Source organism: Corvus brachyrhynchos, unplaced genomic scaffold (genome assembly GCF_000691975.1).
Source record: "Corvus brachyrhynchos isolate BGI_N302 unplaced genomic scaffold, ASM69197v1 scaffold80, whole genome shotgun sequence".
NCBI classification, from domain to species: Eukaryota; Metazoa; Chordata; class Aves; order Passeriformes; family Corvidae; genus Corvus; species Corvus brachyrhynchos.
The window spans coordinates 6,703,658-6,718,702 of NW_008236769.1; the positions used below are offsets into that span (position 1 = coordinate 6,703,658).

The window sequence follows — 15,045 nt, forward strand, 5'->3', positions numbered from 1 at the left end:
TTCCCTAGTTTGCACCTCTTTCCTCTACACTTTCCATTCTGCCTCTGTGAGTGTTTCATTTTTGAAACTCTTCAGTCTTCAAGGAACTTACTTCCATTTATAGCTGACTCTGAAGTGTGTAATAAGACCTTTTGGCATGAGATGAAAAGTGTTGAAGTTGATACTCCTCTTTTTCCCCTCCTCCCAGTATAAATCCTTAACAAAGTTGTCTTTTACCATAATGAACTCAGTGGACGCTATTCTTTTTTTAAGGAAGTCCAAGATACTTCTCCTGAAAATAATTCATGTAAAAAAATAACCAGCCTCTGAACTTCTCTAGCAGTAACAAAATCCTTCCCTTGTCAAGGGCTGTTAGTTTTCAGTGATGATGTAAGCAAAGTACTTAAGTACGCAAAGTGATTTTTATTTTAACATAATTAAATGGTTTGCATATTATTCTTTCTTTTCCAGACACTCATCTGTTAAGGAATCAAATAAAGTAAGTATTCATCTTTGTATATATTAGGACCATAAAAGCCAAACACATTCCATGGCTACACAGCCCCTCTTGCAATAGTATTTTAGCCTATTAGGTAAAAAATACTGTAAGAATTATATTAGCTTTGGGTCATAAAAGTGTCCATCTTTAATGTGTGTTGCAATTTCAATACTGCTACTTTCTGAATGGGGTAAGTTCCTGAATTTGTTTGCAGAAATAAAAACACAGGTACAGTGCAAAACCACCTGTCCAACTACCCACATAAAAGCACCTCTCATAACTGCCTGATGTGGGTGCCCCTGAAGAGGAGCAGCAGGAGACACTCTCCTTCAGACAAACAGAGCTTCCACATACATTTTCACAAGCAGAAAACTGAAATTAAAAGGTCAATAGAAGAGTGTAGTAGCATTAATGTAATATAAATTCTTCAAATATAAGATGACCCATTTCAATACAAAACAAAAATGGGGTGGTTTTAAATTCAGTTTTAACGCCACCTGCTATCCCCCAGCTCCCTTCTCCCTCTCCTTCCTATTTCTGCTCAGACCAGTGAAGTAAAGCAGAGGAAATGGTTTTAGCAATAAAGGAATTTAGTTCTGACAAGTGTTTTCCCATAAAACTTAAGAGATACAGTCCCTACAAACATGCAGACTGTTAAAGAATGTTTGGAAAATTTGGAGAGAGGTTATAATTTATAGCATCTTGTGCTTCTTACTGAATGTTTTAGTTCCTGCACTAATGTGTTCCTACTGAATTGATTTTAATTTTTTTTCTCATTAAAAGGAACAGAAGAAAGGAAACTATGATAGTTAATTCAAACTGTTTCCTTCCACAGCAGGTTGTAGCACAAATCTATAGACTATTCGAGATCTAACTTTTAAATACATTGAGTTTTCCTTCTCTGCAGCTCTGACTGCAAGGCTGCCCCAAACTTCACTCCTCTCAGGGTTAAAAACTCTTTTAGTTTGAAAGATGGTTACAAAAACATGGTTTGATAGTAATATTGTAATTAACACATAATGTTAAAAAAATGATATATTGGTAAGAAAGATAATATTTTAACAAAAAAAACTTTGTCTTTTCCTGGATACTGACTCATTACAAACCAAAAACCCTCCCAAGAAAAAGAAATATCTTACAGCTGTAACTAATATTTCTGGATGGACACTGTACAGCTGCACAGACATCTCAGGTTTTAACTGGCTCTTAGTTAGGAGAAATATTGTGTCTTTCATGACATGGAAAAGATAAAATTTAATTTTGATCACTTCTCATTCATATAGATGTGATGACCTAAAAAATTTCAGTGTGCCCTTGTCAGGGTTCCAGACACTGAAGAGTAGGTCAATAGGTTTGAGAGAAGGACTGCCCTTCACCATAACCTAGACAGGCTGCAGGAAAGGGTACTGAGGAGTCTCTTGAAACTGGTAAGGACAAAGGAAAAATCCTGCCCAAGAATGAACTAAACCCTCTGCTCACCTCAGAAGGACCTGGAGACTGAGGCTGAACATGAGCCACTAGTGATGGCCTTGATGGCCGTAAAAGCCAACAGCATATCAAGCTGCGTCAACAGAAGCACTGCCAAGAGATCAAGGGAAGAGACTATTCCCCTTTACTCATCACTCATTAGACAACACCTGGAGTACTGCTCAAGGCTGAAGCTGACAGAGGGGAGAGGGTCAGCACAGGGTCACCAGGACAGCCAGGGCATGCAGTGCCTGCCCTGTGAAATGAGGCTGGTAGGGCTGGGCTCTCTCCCAGAGAGGGGACAGCCCTGGGAGAACCCAACAGCTGCCAGGCAGTGTCTGAGAGATGTTTGTCAAGAAGGCAGAGCATGGCGCTCTACGGAGTGCACAATGGAAGTACAAGAGGCAACCATCTTGAAATGATGAAGGTTTCAACCAGAAATAGGGAAGAAAAATTAATTATGAGGGTATTGGAAGAGGTTTCCCAGAGAGGCTGTGAAATCTGCATTCTGGGAGGTTTGCAAGACCCAGCTGGTCAAAGCTCTGAGACCCCAGGTCTCATCTCACAGTTCTCTGTGCTTTAAGCAGGAGCTCAGGTTAGGATCTGCCTAGGTCTTCTCCAGCCTGAATGAGACTTCAAATTACTAAGTAATAGGTAAACATTATCGGGGAAGTAACTTATAAGGAAGGCTCAAAGTGCAACGTCTACAAAGAATAAACTGTTCTTCTCTTTAATATTTATGTATTATAGTCTTAGAGGCATCAAATTAACAAACAAAATAATTGCTATTCCCACCATTTTGCTCTGTGAATCAAAATAATACAGAAATACAGTGAAAGTTTAGGAGTCAAACTCTGGTCCTTAGAAAACTATCATTCTTATTTTTAACATAATATGCTGGATTAAGACTCTCCACACAGTGATTTAGAATGAAATATCTGCCATGACAGTAAAAATAATTGTACTGTCAGTTAAGGTTCCTGAAAAGAAGTGACTGATTTTAATCTCTGGATAGTATCTCTCCAGTCAACCATAATCAATCTCTTGATTTAACACAAGATCAAGGAAGGAAAACCATATTGTAAGTTAAACTGACACACAATAGTCATCACGAAATGGTGATCTTTGTAGTAAACCATATGTTCACTTACACCCCTAAAAAGTTCAATTCTGATTGTTGCTAGTAGACTGAGACCAATATTCAGCCCTATTTTTTGACAAAGTGATCAGTTATTAATGATTGAATGTCTATAAATTATTTTAAAACTGGCAGGTAGTTGGGTCTGTTGGGGTAAATTCAAGTTACAAATCCAAAGAAAAATATTTACTGTTTTATCATTTTATATAGGCACCTGGAAGAGAGCAAGGTCAGTATTCAATCATATGATAATAATTTGTTGTCTTTTCTTTGTATTCCAAAACTAAAATAGTCCATCATTAAAATTCTAACTGAAGCAAGAGACATCCCCCAGGTATACATCTGCTGAGAATGGAGAGAGTTAGAGAGACCTCAACAGTTGCTTATGAGCAGCAGAAAAAGGAAATTTAACTTGGTCTTAGCTACAGCTATTTGGGGAGCCAGGTATCACATTTGTCCTAAGCAAATGTCTTAAGGTTTTGGGGAAAATAGGAGGGTTGTGCCTAAAAAACTGAGAGAAGGATATCCAAAAGAGATCTGCACAGAGGACATCACCCTTCTCTCAATCTTGGTGCTCTACCATTATTTGAGGGTGAGAATTTTTAAAGTTTTTTAAAAGCTTTAGGCTTTTAAAGCTAAAAAAAAAATTAAAACCTCCCATGTTTTAAAAACATGTCAATTCTTTAGATGTACATACAGCTTTGAAAAAATGGCTTAAACCACTCGCTGTGTCCACATGCATGAAGGTCCATAAGAAATGTTACTCCAAAATATTTTGAAGACAGATACAGGTTACATGGCTTTTATGCTGTTTACACTTTGTGTTAGTGAGTTCATAATTTCCTCTGGCATTTCCTTTTGTGGATTAAGGCATCATCTCCTGATTTTCAGCAAGAAATATTATCGACTGCATTAATAAATTCAATGCCTATCCTGTCCTATAAAAAGGATTTATGAACTCTCCACATACTTCAAGTTCAGCATTTTACATTATTTACTATTATCTTAAGCCATATTTGGCATCGGCAATCACTGTAATGTCCCCCATGTAACATTCAGTACTAGTCTAAATGTTTCCCACTGAAATCATTACCTGACTCATTCAAGCCAGACTGATTACAGCCCTTCAAGGTTTTCTATTGAACTGCCTCACCCTTGTGTATGAATGTACTTAATTTATTTCACAGTAGTTGCTAGATACTGTCAGTTACACTGAATAGGAAATAATAAGTTCTTATCCTTTTTACTAATAGTTAAAAGTTTGAGGAAGAAACCTGAGGTATCTTTTCAAGCACAACAGCATCCTCCTGAAGCCAGGTAGGAATATAAGAATTTCATGAGTTTTTACTGGATGCTTAAAGGACTAAATATTCTGCTCTAGAAAATTATACTTCACTATGCAATAACACCAAGATGATACCACTTCCTGATGCCATGCAGTGATATATTATGTTTTGCCCTGATGTATGACAAGAAACATCTTTGGGAATTGCTTTCAAGCTATTGTAATTGCAAAGCCAATTTTTATCTTTAACAGCATGCTGCTGTATTACATTTCTGCTGCTATTTCTGTGATAGGGAGTTAAATATACTGTATAAAGAAGACTTGCTATCGCCAGCATCAGCATTTCCTCTCCCCCTCATTTTCTATTTTTATTTACAAAAGATACACACCTGGCTATTCAAAGGCCAATTATTCTTCCATAGAAATCTGCCATAGTTAGTCCTATTTTGCTTTTCTAACCTACACAAGTCTTTCTTTTCTAAATGTCTTTGATCTATTTTCTCCTGAAATATGCAACAAAAGCCAAGAATATAGGAGACAGCATAGGAAGTATATGAATGATCTAACATCTTTCAAACACAGAATCTCTCTGTAGCATGTTTACAATAATGGCGTTTCTCCAAGATAAAATTATTGTATGGAGTAAATATGATCATATTTGTGACCCCTAGTATTCTGTTTCTTCTTGTGCTCCTGTTTTGAGAAGTTATTTGGTCAACGCTCTTCACAGTGTAACACAAAAATACTAACTGAGCACTCAGGAGCAATCTAGAAAATCAGAACAGGCAGGGAAGAACTGCTCCCTGGGTCTGCCTATAGAGGCACTGGGAATATCAGCTGAAATTAGCAGGGAACAAAAGCAAACTATGCTTCACTACACACGCAGTTAAAATGTGGAACTCTTATGGAGAGTGAAAAAAAAAAAAATGTATACAACTTGAAAAAGAGGCTTGTGAAAATAAGGGAAGAGAAATCTGTCAAAAGACACTGAATACAAAATTACCACCCAAAACCTGGGAAGGTCCAAAGCTACCATCAGTTAAAGGAAGGGGTATTCTGGGGAAGCACACAATCCATCACTTTCTAATTTGACTCTTACACTGCCACTGAAAGAAATACTTTTCTGACATTACTTTGATTCATTGCTTTTTCCTAGCCCTCTATCTACGTGGAGCTCTAAAAACATTTGCAGCTCAGGTAAGAACCAGAGATTGCTTTGAAAGCCAAACTAAACATGGAAAAATAAGCGTAAGAAACAGATTCAGGTTCCTATGCTTGCATGTCTGCAGAGGATTTTCAATACACTTCCTACTGTCCTTAACCACATAGCATACTTTTACTCTCCTGTAACTGCCTCTGCAAATGCCCTTTTTTATCAAAAGAACAAACCCCTAAGCTGTTCCAAGAACCTATGAGTGCATAATACAAACTTATGGTAAAGCAAATACCACCAGAAAGAACATATGGACTGCATTATTTGTTCAGATCAAGTAGGATTCAAATTAACTTTGGTCACTGCCAGGCTAAACAAGCCCATCTCCCCTAGTTTTGTTTCACAGGCCCTAGCTCCCAGATTCTGGTGGGCTCCCTCCATTGAGCTGCTTCCTTCTTGTCCTGGGGTGCAATTCCAAACACTCGTCTCTGGATACCTACTAAAAACCATTTTTTACATAATCCGTAAAGCTCATCTAGGTCTCTGTTTGCTGCTGCCACTTCAGACACTTCCTACCATCCCTACCAGGGCCCTTGATAATTCAGGCTCTCTGGGACGGCAGAGTATCCTTTTCCCTATCAATTCCTTGCCCTCCTGAAGCAACAGGGAGAGAACAAACAAGTAGCCCTTCTCCTGCTACCCTACAATTGCCTTTAAGGTCTGTATTTGGCTTAAAAAGATATTTTAAGAATATTAATTTTATTAAATATTATTTCTTGACAAGCTGTTGTTAGCTCCATCTCAGCCAGACTTAGTACGTAAGCATTGCAAGAGAATTTTACCCTTCTTGTCCCACAGCTCAAGACACCAGAAAAAAAAAGATCTGCAAAACATACACAGCACAGCTCACATAACAACTATGGCCCTAGCAGTGGGGGTCTCCTTAAAAAAAAAAAATTCTGGGGATAGCCACTAAAAATGCAATGTGAACAAAAATGCTAAAATCATGATCCAATAAGCTGAACAGTAACAATATTGCCATTTTGACAACTCAAAGTGATTGCAGAAACAAAAGGTCGATGTCTGGTCCCAGGCCCTTTGAACAGTGGTTTCATTACTGAACAGACTGATTGCCTGCTGAAGATCATGGCTGTCTGTCTACTGCTACCAGCGGATCTTGTTTTAAAAACAAATGCAATGCAGTTATTAACCAGAATATGGTACAAATATGAATGGAACAGTAAAATGCAATGAAAACCATTTCTCCTCTGTAAAAGAAAGTCTTCCAAGTAAAATTCGATATTGTCATACGCTACATACTGGCTTAACAATAATGAACTGATAAAGTATGAACAGATAAAGCACAATGAAATACCACCCTGACAAACAACACTGTCTCTGGTGACAGTAACCAGGAGAAGATGGAAGCCAATGATAACCACATTCTTCTTGTTTAAATGGACACTGGGTCATTTCTCCCACCAGCACTGCATGAAACAAACAAAACTGTTTTCTGTTATACAGAAGAATCTGATGGTTTTTATCTTCAATTAACAATTTTTCTCCATGTCACATATCTGAAAATTACATTTGATCTTTACATTGAAAGGAAGCCCTTGCTTTTCTCAGGCTGTTTCTGCTGCATCCTGATCAGTCAGCCCAAGCCTCCCGTATTACACGACTTGTGTTCCTGACCCAACCCCTGCACTTCCTCAGCTCCACAGAGACCTGGCCTAGCTAGTAAAGGGCAGCCCTAAACCTACAGACAGCAAATCACATTTACTTCAGGAGAAGGGTTTCAGCTATTCCAGGCCCCTGTATGGAGCAGGGGCACACAGCCAAAGACCAACACCTTCTCCTTACTGCGAGAGCAACCTCATGCTTCGGTCCTGAATTTGTTCATTGAAACAAGTTGCAGAGCAGACTGAAATCCATCAGCATGGCAGAACTTCTGAATCCTTTGAGGTTTCAACAGCTTGGTAGAAACAATGCTTGCTGGCAATGGAATAATGAGAGGCTTTAATATGATCCAACATAACAGCAACCAGGATGCAACACAAATAAAAGAAGCTCAAAAGGTGAAAATAGAACAGAATGAACCATTATCCTTGCTCCATATTTAGTATTTTATTTAGCATGTGCTGTTTTATTAATAGTTTATTATTTTGCTATGTGCACAATAGCCTGTCAGATTGAAGTCAATTAGAAACCATCAGGAAACTAATGTGCTAAATCTCTGGGGGCATTAATCTGAAATCACTGATGCTGCATTAGCACAAGACCACGCATAACTGACAGCCCTGAATTTTAAAGGTTAATACCACAATACTCTACTTCTAAACTAAAAGTACTCTTCTCAAAATTACTTAGTAAAACATAGTGTGAAATTAAATTATAACTTTAAAGAATGCAACTTTTTTCCTTCTGCATTTACTTTTACAGGTTCCACATCAAGTGTAGATAATTTGACAGTAAAGAAGCCACCACCTCCGACACCATATGCAGCATGCAAAAATAAATCAAAACATTTGCTTGCAGAACAGGAAATGCAATCTCTTACCCAACCCACTGAAAAGGTAAAGACCAGCTTTGCTTCATAAAAAGTTTTTAGGAAACAGGATTAACACTCTATGGCACCACCCCTGACCCCCTCTGAAAGATGTAGGTATTCAGTGCCCTTGAGAAAGTCCAATATGAGCTCTTGAAACCATGGATAAGAATTTAAATGTCTAATTTGATTAACACTTCCTAATCAGACTTCTCAATATAGATGCACTACCATTATATACTGTGCTGAATGTGCTTCAAATGAAGATTAAACACAATCTGGTTTTGCTTCTGCCAGTTGTTAATTTCTGTACACTGATTATGCTATCTTAAAATTAAGGATTTAAACAAATGTGAATGGTACATTGGAGAATATGATCGCCATAAAGCAGAGAAGATACTGTTACAGAAAAACGTTGTAAGTACCATTTGTCTCAAAATTGGGGATGTAAACTCTTGGCGGAAAATTTCTGTAAACTGTCCACAATGGCTTACAAGTTTTGTTGTGAACTAACCATACAATCCATAATTTAAATCTGTATCATATAGGATGAGACATTCTTGGTTAGAGATTGTTCAAAGAAGTCAAAGGCTGAACCATATGTTTTGGTTGTTTATTATGGAAGGAGAGTATACAACATTAAAGTACGTTTTCTGGAAGAAAGCCAACAATACGCACTGGGAACAGGGCTCAGAGGAGAGAGTGTAAGTAAAATCCCATCTGTTGTTATAGTCTATAGCTTTTATGTTGGACTTCACAAGTTCTTAATAACAAATATTAGTTACAAACTCTCCCACATAACAAACTTGGTGTTTCATTACAGTTTCTTTTACATTACAGTTTCTTTCAAGTATGTCTCAAGTTTCAAGAAGCTTCAACATAATAATTTAAAACCAAATTTGGCATACCATGCTCAAATTCAGATTTAAATCAAGGTTAAAATTTCCTAAGTACTTACAATACTTCTACCTACTGTAACACCTGCAAAGTACACGGGAAAGAGAAGTTCTGCCTTTTCAGGTATACATATTATTTTAGCATATTTTTAAACTTGTGATAGTTTAAGCAGGCATTTTCAAATATATACAACTCCACAAATATATACAACTCCACAACTCCACCAGCAGGACCTGGTGCTGTGAAGCATAGGACAAGTTTTCATGGATATTCAGAAGCAATTAAAGCATGTGAGTCCCCAGCAATCAGTCTTTCAGATATGGTAAACTTCAATTAGAAAATTCCTTTAGACTAGTGATGCCTTTTTATGCAATTAAATTCAATTATAGTCATGATAGGAGTCTAATTCTTACTCTACATATATGGTTAAATAATAAACACTGTGTCTGCAAGTCTCTCACACAAGAAAAAATAAAACATTAAAACTGAAAGTAGACTCTATAAAAATGTGATAATTGCAAAATAAAAAAGCCAAGCAAACAAAAAAACCAAAACAACAAAAAAACAAACCAAAACAAAAAACCCAAACAAGAAAACCCCCCTAAAACTCGTAAGAATGCTCAGCTGCAGAGCAAAAAAGCAAAGCAACAACCTCCTATGGGTTATTAGTTATGTAAATCACTGACACAAATCCAACTCTGGTGAAGCAGCAGACTCTGTAGCTGAATCTTCAATTATATCCTTTTCATGAACACCAATACTTTTCAGAACTTACCTTTTGTATAGATAGACTTTAAAGAGCCTGAAATCACAAATGACCCAGGCTGATTTAAGGCATTTGATGGGTCCAAAATTTATATTAGAATTTTTATTAGAAAATATGGATTTCACAAGATAAACAATGTTTACTGGCAAGTTGATCTTCAGAGACAGTGGTTTAATGACAAAGGCGGGAAAAAGTCCTTCATTATTCAAGCGCAGTGAAACAGTTTTGGAAGCTGAATGGCAGCACAAAACAAGAAGTGTCCTGCAGGTACCATCATCCTGGTGCTGCTGTAGTGACCATCAGTCTTCTGTAAAGCACTGGCAGCATTTCTCAACTGAACCTCCCAGATGATTTCCTGGAATTTAAGTACGATTTCGGAAAAAGCAAGTTTAGTTTTCCATGGTTCTTACATTGTTTAGTCTTCCTGTAATGGCTCTAATACAAATAGGGTCAGAACAGAAACAATGACAGAAATAAGGCACGCTACAGCATGATGTAGTATATGAGTGTGTTCTACACTACAGAAGAAAGACATAGAACTAAATTTTCATCATGTTAACAGCTTTAACAATTAAGGTAACTGGAAAATTACTTGAACAGTACATGAACAATTTTTACTGAACTGAAAGGAAGGAGAACACAATCCCTCCCATCTCAGGAAATACCAAAATATATTACTTTATTGTTTGTTCCAACTTCTGCACAGACAGTACGCATCTTAAACAGTGGGTCTGGACTGACAAGTCAAATTGCAAAGTAACAACTCCAAAATAAGGATTCCAAGCATCTAGTTAACAACACACAGTCCATCCAAGACTTGGCTCTACAAGGCCAAATCACAACTCCTTACCTTATGCCACCTTCTTTGAGGATTCTTTCTCTTTAACTCAAACCTTCCCATAGATCAAGCATGACAGAAAAAAAATCAGAATTGCTTTGCTGGTCAACTAAGTGCTGTGCCAGGAATCACAAACATGGCAATCTTCCACTCCCATGTATTATTCTCAGCAGTAGACATGAAAATAGAACTGGGCACAAAGCACATGCGCAGTAATGAACAATCATTGCTCAGAAAAGCTTCCTCCATCTCAGGCAGTCTCAAAGGATTCCCCAAAAAGGCTCGCTCTTGAAAACCTGTCACCTCAATTTTTGCAGCTCATCTAAGTTTTCTTTCCAAAGAAGGTGAAAACACTTTGTAAGGCTGTGAATTACAGCAAATTGCTGCCTGTAATTTTCCAGTACCTGTTAAAATGCTTTCCAGAGCACTCTGCATTGTCCCTCCACAGGGATTACCTTTGTTACACCACATTTTGCAGTGCAGCCAGACCTAGCTGCTCTATCAAGACTAGCTGAATATTCCCTCTTCACCAGCCAAAGAGAAAGAAACCTAAATGCCAACAAGTATGTGCAGACCTATTACATTTCTCCCCAGTTGGTGATTCTATTCAGGGGTTTGGTCTTAACAGATTTTCTGCAGTATGTTTTCACTTTTGAATTAGTCTATTTTCATCCATTAAAAACATGTTTTTCCTTATGCATAAATATAATTATTCTAAGTTTTCCCTACCTTATTGCAACTTTTGATTTTTACTAAACAGCATACAGGTTGCTAACATATTGTATCATCAAATAAGATTATTAATTAACAGGGTTTTTTTAAATGTATTTAACTCTCATGAGTGCTTCTATCACAAGCTCTCATGTAGCCCTATAAGGCCATAAGGGGGAAAAAAAAGGGGTTGATCATCAGATTTTTATGGTAAAAGTAACTGAAGTTCCATGCAGCTAAATTAGTATCAAATTCTAATATAATAAATAGAAGGAAAAGGGAAAAAAAAAATGAAAATCACTTACTCTCTTAGTGGAGGTACAACTTTTGCTAGCTATTTAGCCATAGATGTCCACACCTGCGTACGTATTTAACATACTATACTGAGCTTTCTAAAGGCCAAATTACATAAAGCTATAATGATCAGATCTCCAAATGAGGCATACATGGAATTCAGGAATTTACATTCAAAACTGCTACCCTGAGCACCCTTTACTTGGCTGTTGCCTTCCTCTATTCCAGACAATTTCACTATTAAAGATGCAGAGATCCCCATAACACTGCCTTTTTTCATGTGCATAGTTCTTTTGAAGATGACGAAATACAAGCCTTCACATTTAAAGCTGATAATGAAAAAAAATATTTTTTTTTTTATTGCCTCTTCAAAATTAGCTCTGCCACAAATAAAATACATGTTTTTAGCATGTCTGTAGAATCAGTCTCAACTCCCAACGCAGTAACTGAAAATGAAAGGCAGAAGTAGGCTCCTCTTCAACTTGGTGCCTGTTCTACAAAGTTTAGCACAGCCCAATGTGTATCTCTGGATCTTCCTGTTCCGGCCACAGACACTTTCTCCATCCTCACCACTACATTTGCAGCTACCTTTCATCTTCAAACTATCAGTCATACCAGTCACACCATTTCACTGGATTCATTTCCATATGAGCCACATGGATTAGCTCCACCTACCTTCCGGAGCCACCATCCAAGCATATTAGGGAGCACTTCCACAATGCCTCCCACTGACAGTAATTATGTCAAAAGTTACTGCCAGGAAAAGAGGCACAACAAACAGCCAGTACCTTCAACTGAGAGAGATGTTTACAACATATGCATCTTGTGCCTAGCTTAAATGACAGCTCAGGGATGAATGGTCTCATTCAGAATGTGCAACATAGCCCAAAGTTATACCACCTTCCGAACACAATTTAGAACTACACCTTTCACAAGCAATCCTTGAGACCCTATTCCCATCTCCCCAGAACAGTCTGGAGACCTGCAGATAGGAAATTCCTACGAACAGCAGAGATTGGCTGACCTTTTAACTTCCCAACCAACAGAAAACATTAGATAACAGGAAAAGAACTGGTGCTGGTAAAGAGTTAATTAAGAATAAAAAAAGTAAGGATTACTTTCATACAGCATGAAATACAGACCAGTTTTGACTCAGTTTTCAGCAGCAGCAGTGACTTTGAACATAAGCAAAGACAAAACAACAAAGTAGAACAAATGCATATGAGTAAAAATTATCAAAACCAAACTTTAAAAAATTACCATACTGGCTTTGAGATCAAATAATTTTCATCTTAATACAAGAACAGTTTCATCAACTCACACATTTAATCAGATTCTGTTGTTATAAATTAGGTGTGAATCAGGTAGGGGTGACAGACACTACCATGAGACACCACCAGGTGTACAATGAAGATCCATGCTCAGAGTAAATGTTATAGAAGTACGTGATAAGTATTACTGTCAAAGCAAGCTTTCATTACTGTGTGCGGTTCTGGTGGTTAAATACCAATGAGCCTAGAGAACAGCTCAAGAGGAAAACACTGATGAGAGCTCTGTGGTGTGATGAGAGCTTAGAAGTTACACACAGGGAAGAGAACTATTTAAACTGAAGGACTGCTAACCATTGGAATGGGATGTTTCCAGAGGACAGATGAGAGTAAACACCTTGGATAGCTTTCTGTTGCTCTTTGATCACATCAGCAACCTTGAACCAGACCTTTATCACTTTAGGAGTTGCTTGGAGGATGTCATTTTTTGGGGTGTGAGAGAAAAAGATGCTTCTTGTTCCATACTTCAAAAGGATTCTATAGCAACTGTCTCAATAAACTGAATGGGAAAATAAAGCATACATTTAATAAGGTACATTGAAACGTGCAGTGTAAAATATCATGTAAGTGAAACTCGTGGCAGGAAATGTTGGTAAGAATTTATACTTGCTTCATTGTTTCAAGATCTATCATCACATCTGGCATCACAAGCTGTTATAGGTAATATTGCATTATCAGGGCTTAGACGTTCCCTTTTTGCCCACAGGAGCTAGTTGCTTTGTCCTGCACAAGATACAGACACAAAAAAGAAATAGTAGGATCAAAATATGGTGCTTTTCCTTTTAGAATTGCTTTCATCTAATTCCATGCGAAATATTACCTATTTTTTAATACTGTTATTTGCAAGTCTTCTAATGTTATAGATTAAACCATCTAGCAATTTCATTTTCAGTCACTGATTACTATCTTTCCCCCCCCCAGAAGAAATTTAATTCTGTGGAAGAGATCATTGACTTCTACAAATCCATTCCCATAACACTCATTGACGGAAAGGATCAGTCACGAAACCACAGAGAACAATGCTACCTCACACATCCATTCCAGCCATCCTGATGTGTTCTGCCTTATTGTCAATGATTCATCTGTATAGATATAAATAGAACAGTTATTTAAATGTCTCAAGAATCAGATGAGCCTTCTGAGCAAGGAGCTCCCCATAATATAATGAAGCATTCTACAGATCTACTCCATTTTTTGATTGTTGCATTTTCACTTTGAGGATAAAAGTAAAGAATATGTCAATGTATTAATTCCCAAGAAGGTGTTGAGGACTACTCCTGGTATCTTGAGAATGACTGACCAATTTGCTTATCTTGCACTCTACCATCTAACTTAAGATGAAAATGAAACTCGCCGTTGCTTACCTAAATGTCACTGAAACTCTGCTAAGTAACAACACCTAATAAAGTATACCACAGTCATTAAATAAATATTCTTGCTTTTAAAAATATACATGAAACACTGCATGTCAGAGTTCTCACTGTCTAACAATTTCATGTGGTGTGCATATGTTTGCTCAACAAGTTGTGCTCAGCTGCCACTGGAGTTAGTGTCAGCTGATGCTTATAGGCATTGGACATTATAAAGCTAGTTGTAATTATGTAAATTCTATTACTCAAAGAGCACTCATTCTTTAGCTTAAGCAGATACTTGTATTCCATACCTGAGCCTTCAAACATTTACATAATAGAACCATTATGCAAACAGTCACTTTGAATTCATACCATGTGCAAATGTAGAGATAAAAATCATCAGTAGGAAGCATAGATGTATTTCAAAATCAGCAAGAAAACATGCTCCAGTGTGTATGAGCAAAGAACATAAGAATGTGAATATTTTTCTAGGAAAAAAACACAGAAATACTTATTCATACAATTTGAGTTTTGGAAGCCTAGCTAAATTTGGTACGTTTATAAAGGAAAACTACAATTCCGTATGTACATAAAGGGATTTTTTCTGCACAGCATCAATGATCTTCCTAAGCACACTCAGAAGCTTGACTAGGTAAATGTAGTATAGGAAAAAAGAAACCTCAGTTACTTTATCCTTATAGAATAGAAACAAGAAGAATAAAACCACTCAAGCCCAAAACCACAACATTCCAACCCAATTTATGACATACTATGTAGTGGCACAAACTAG

The 15,045-nt window shown here is 37.2% G+C and overlaps 1 protein-coding gene across 3 annotated transcripts in view; it reads left to right on the top strand.

Moving 5' to 3' along the window:
• The window catches only part of CLNK (cytokine dependent hematopoietic cell linker), a 57,317-nt gene extending 42,955 nt beyond the window's left edge, over positions 1–14,362 (top strand). For 2 of the 3 annotated variants that reach the window (XM_017727619.1, XM_017727620.1), the window contains 7 exons: positions 451–478; positions 3,294–3,312; positions 4,337–4,400; positions 5,525–5,565; positions 7,964–8,097; positions 8,409–8,486; positions 8,618–9,496. In XM_017727619.1, the coding sequence (XP_017583108.1) occupies positions 451–478; positions 3,294–3,312; positions 4,337–4,400; positions 5,525–5,565; positions 7,964–8,097; positions 8,409–8,486; positions 8,618–8,998 (745 nt within the window). In that variant the 3' untranslated portion in view covers positions 8,999–9,496. Of the gene's footprint in view, positions 1–450; positions 479–3,293; positions 3,313–4,336; positions 4,401–5,524; positions 5,566–7,963; positions 8,098–8,408; positions 8,487–8,617; positions 9,497–13,824 lie in introns of those variants that run through there. The other variant, XM_017727621.1, reaches the window with a different exon arrangement.
• Positions 14,363–15,045: the final 683 nt, after the last annotated feature.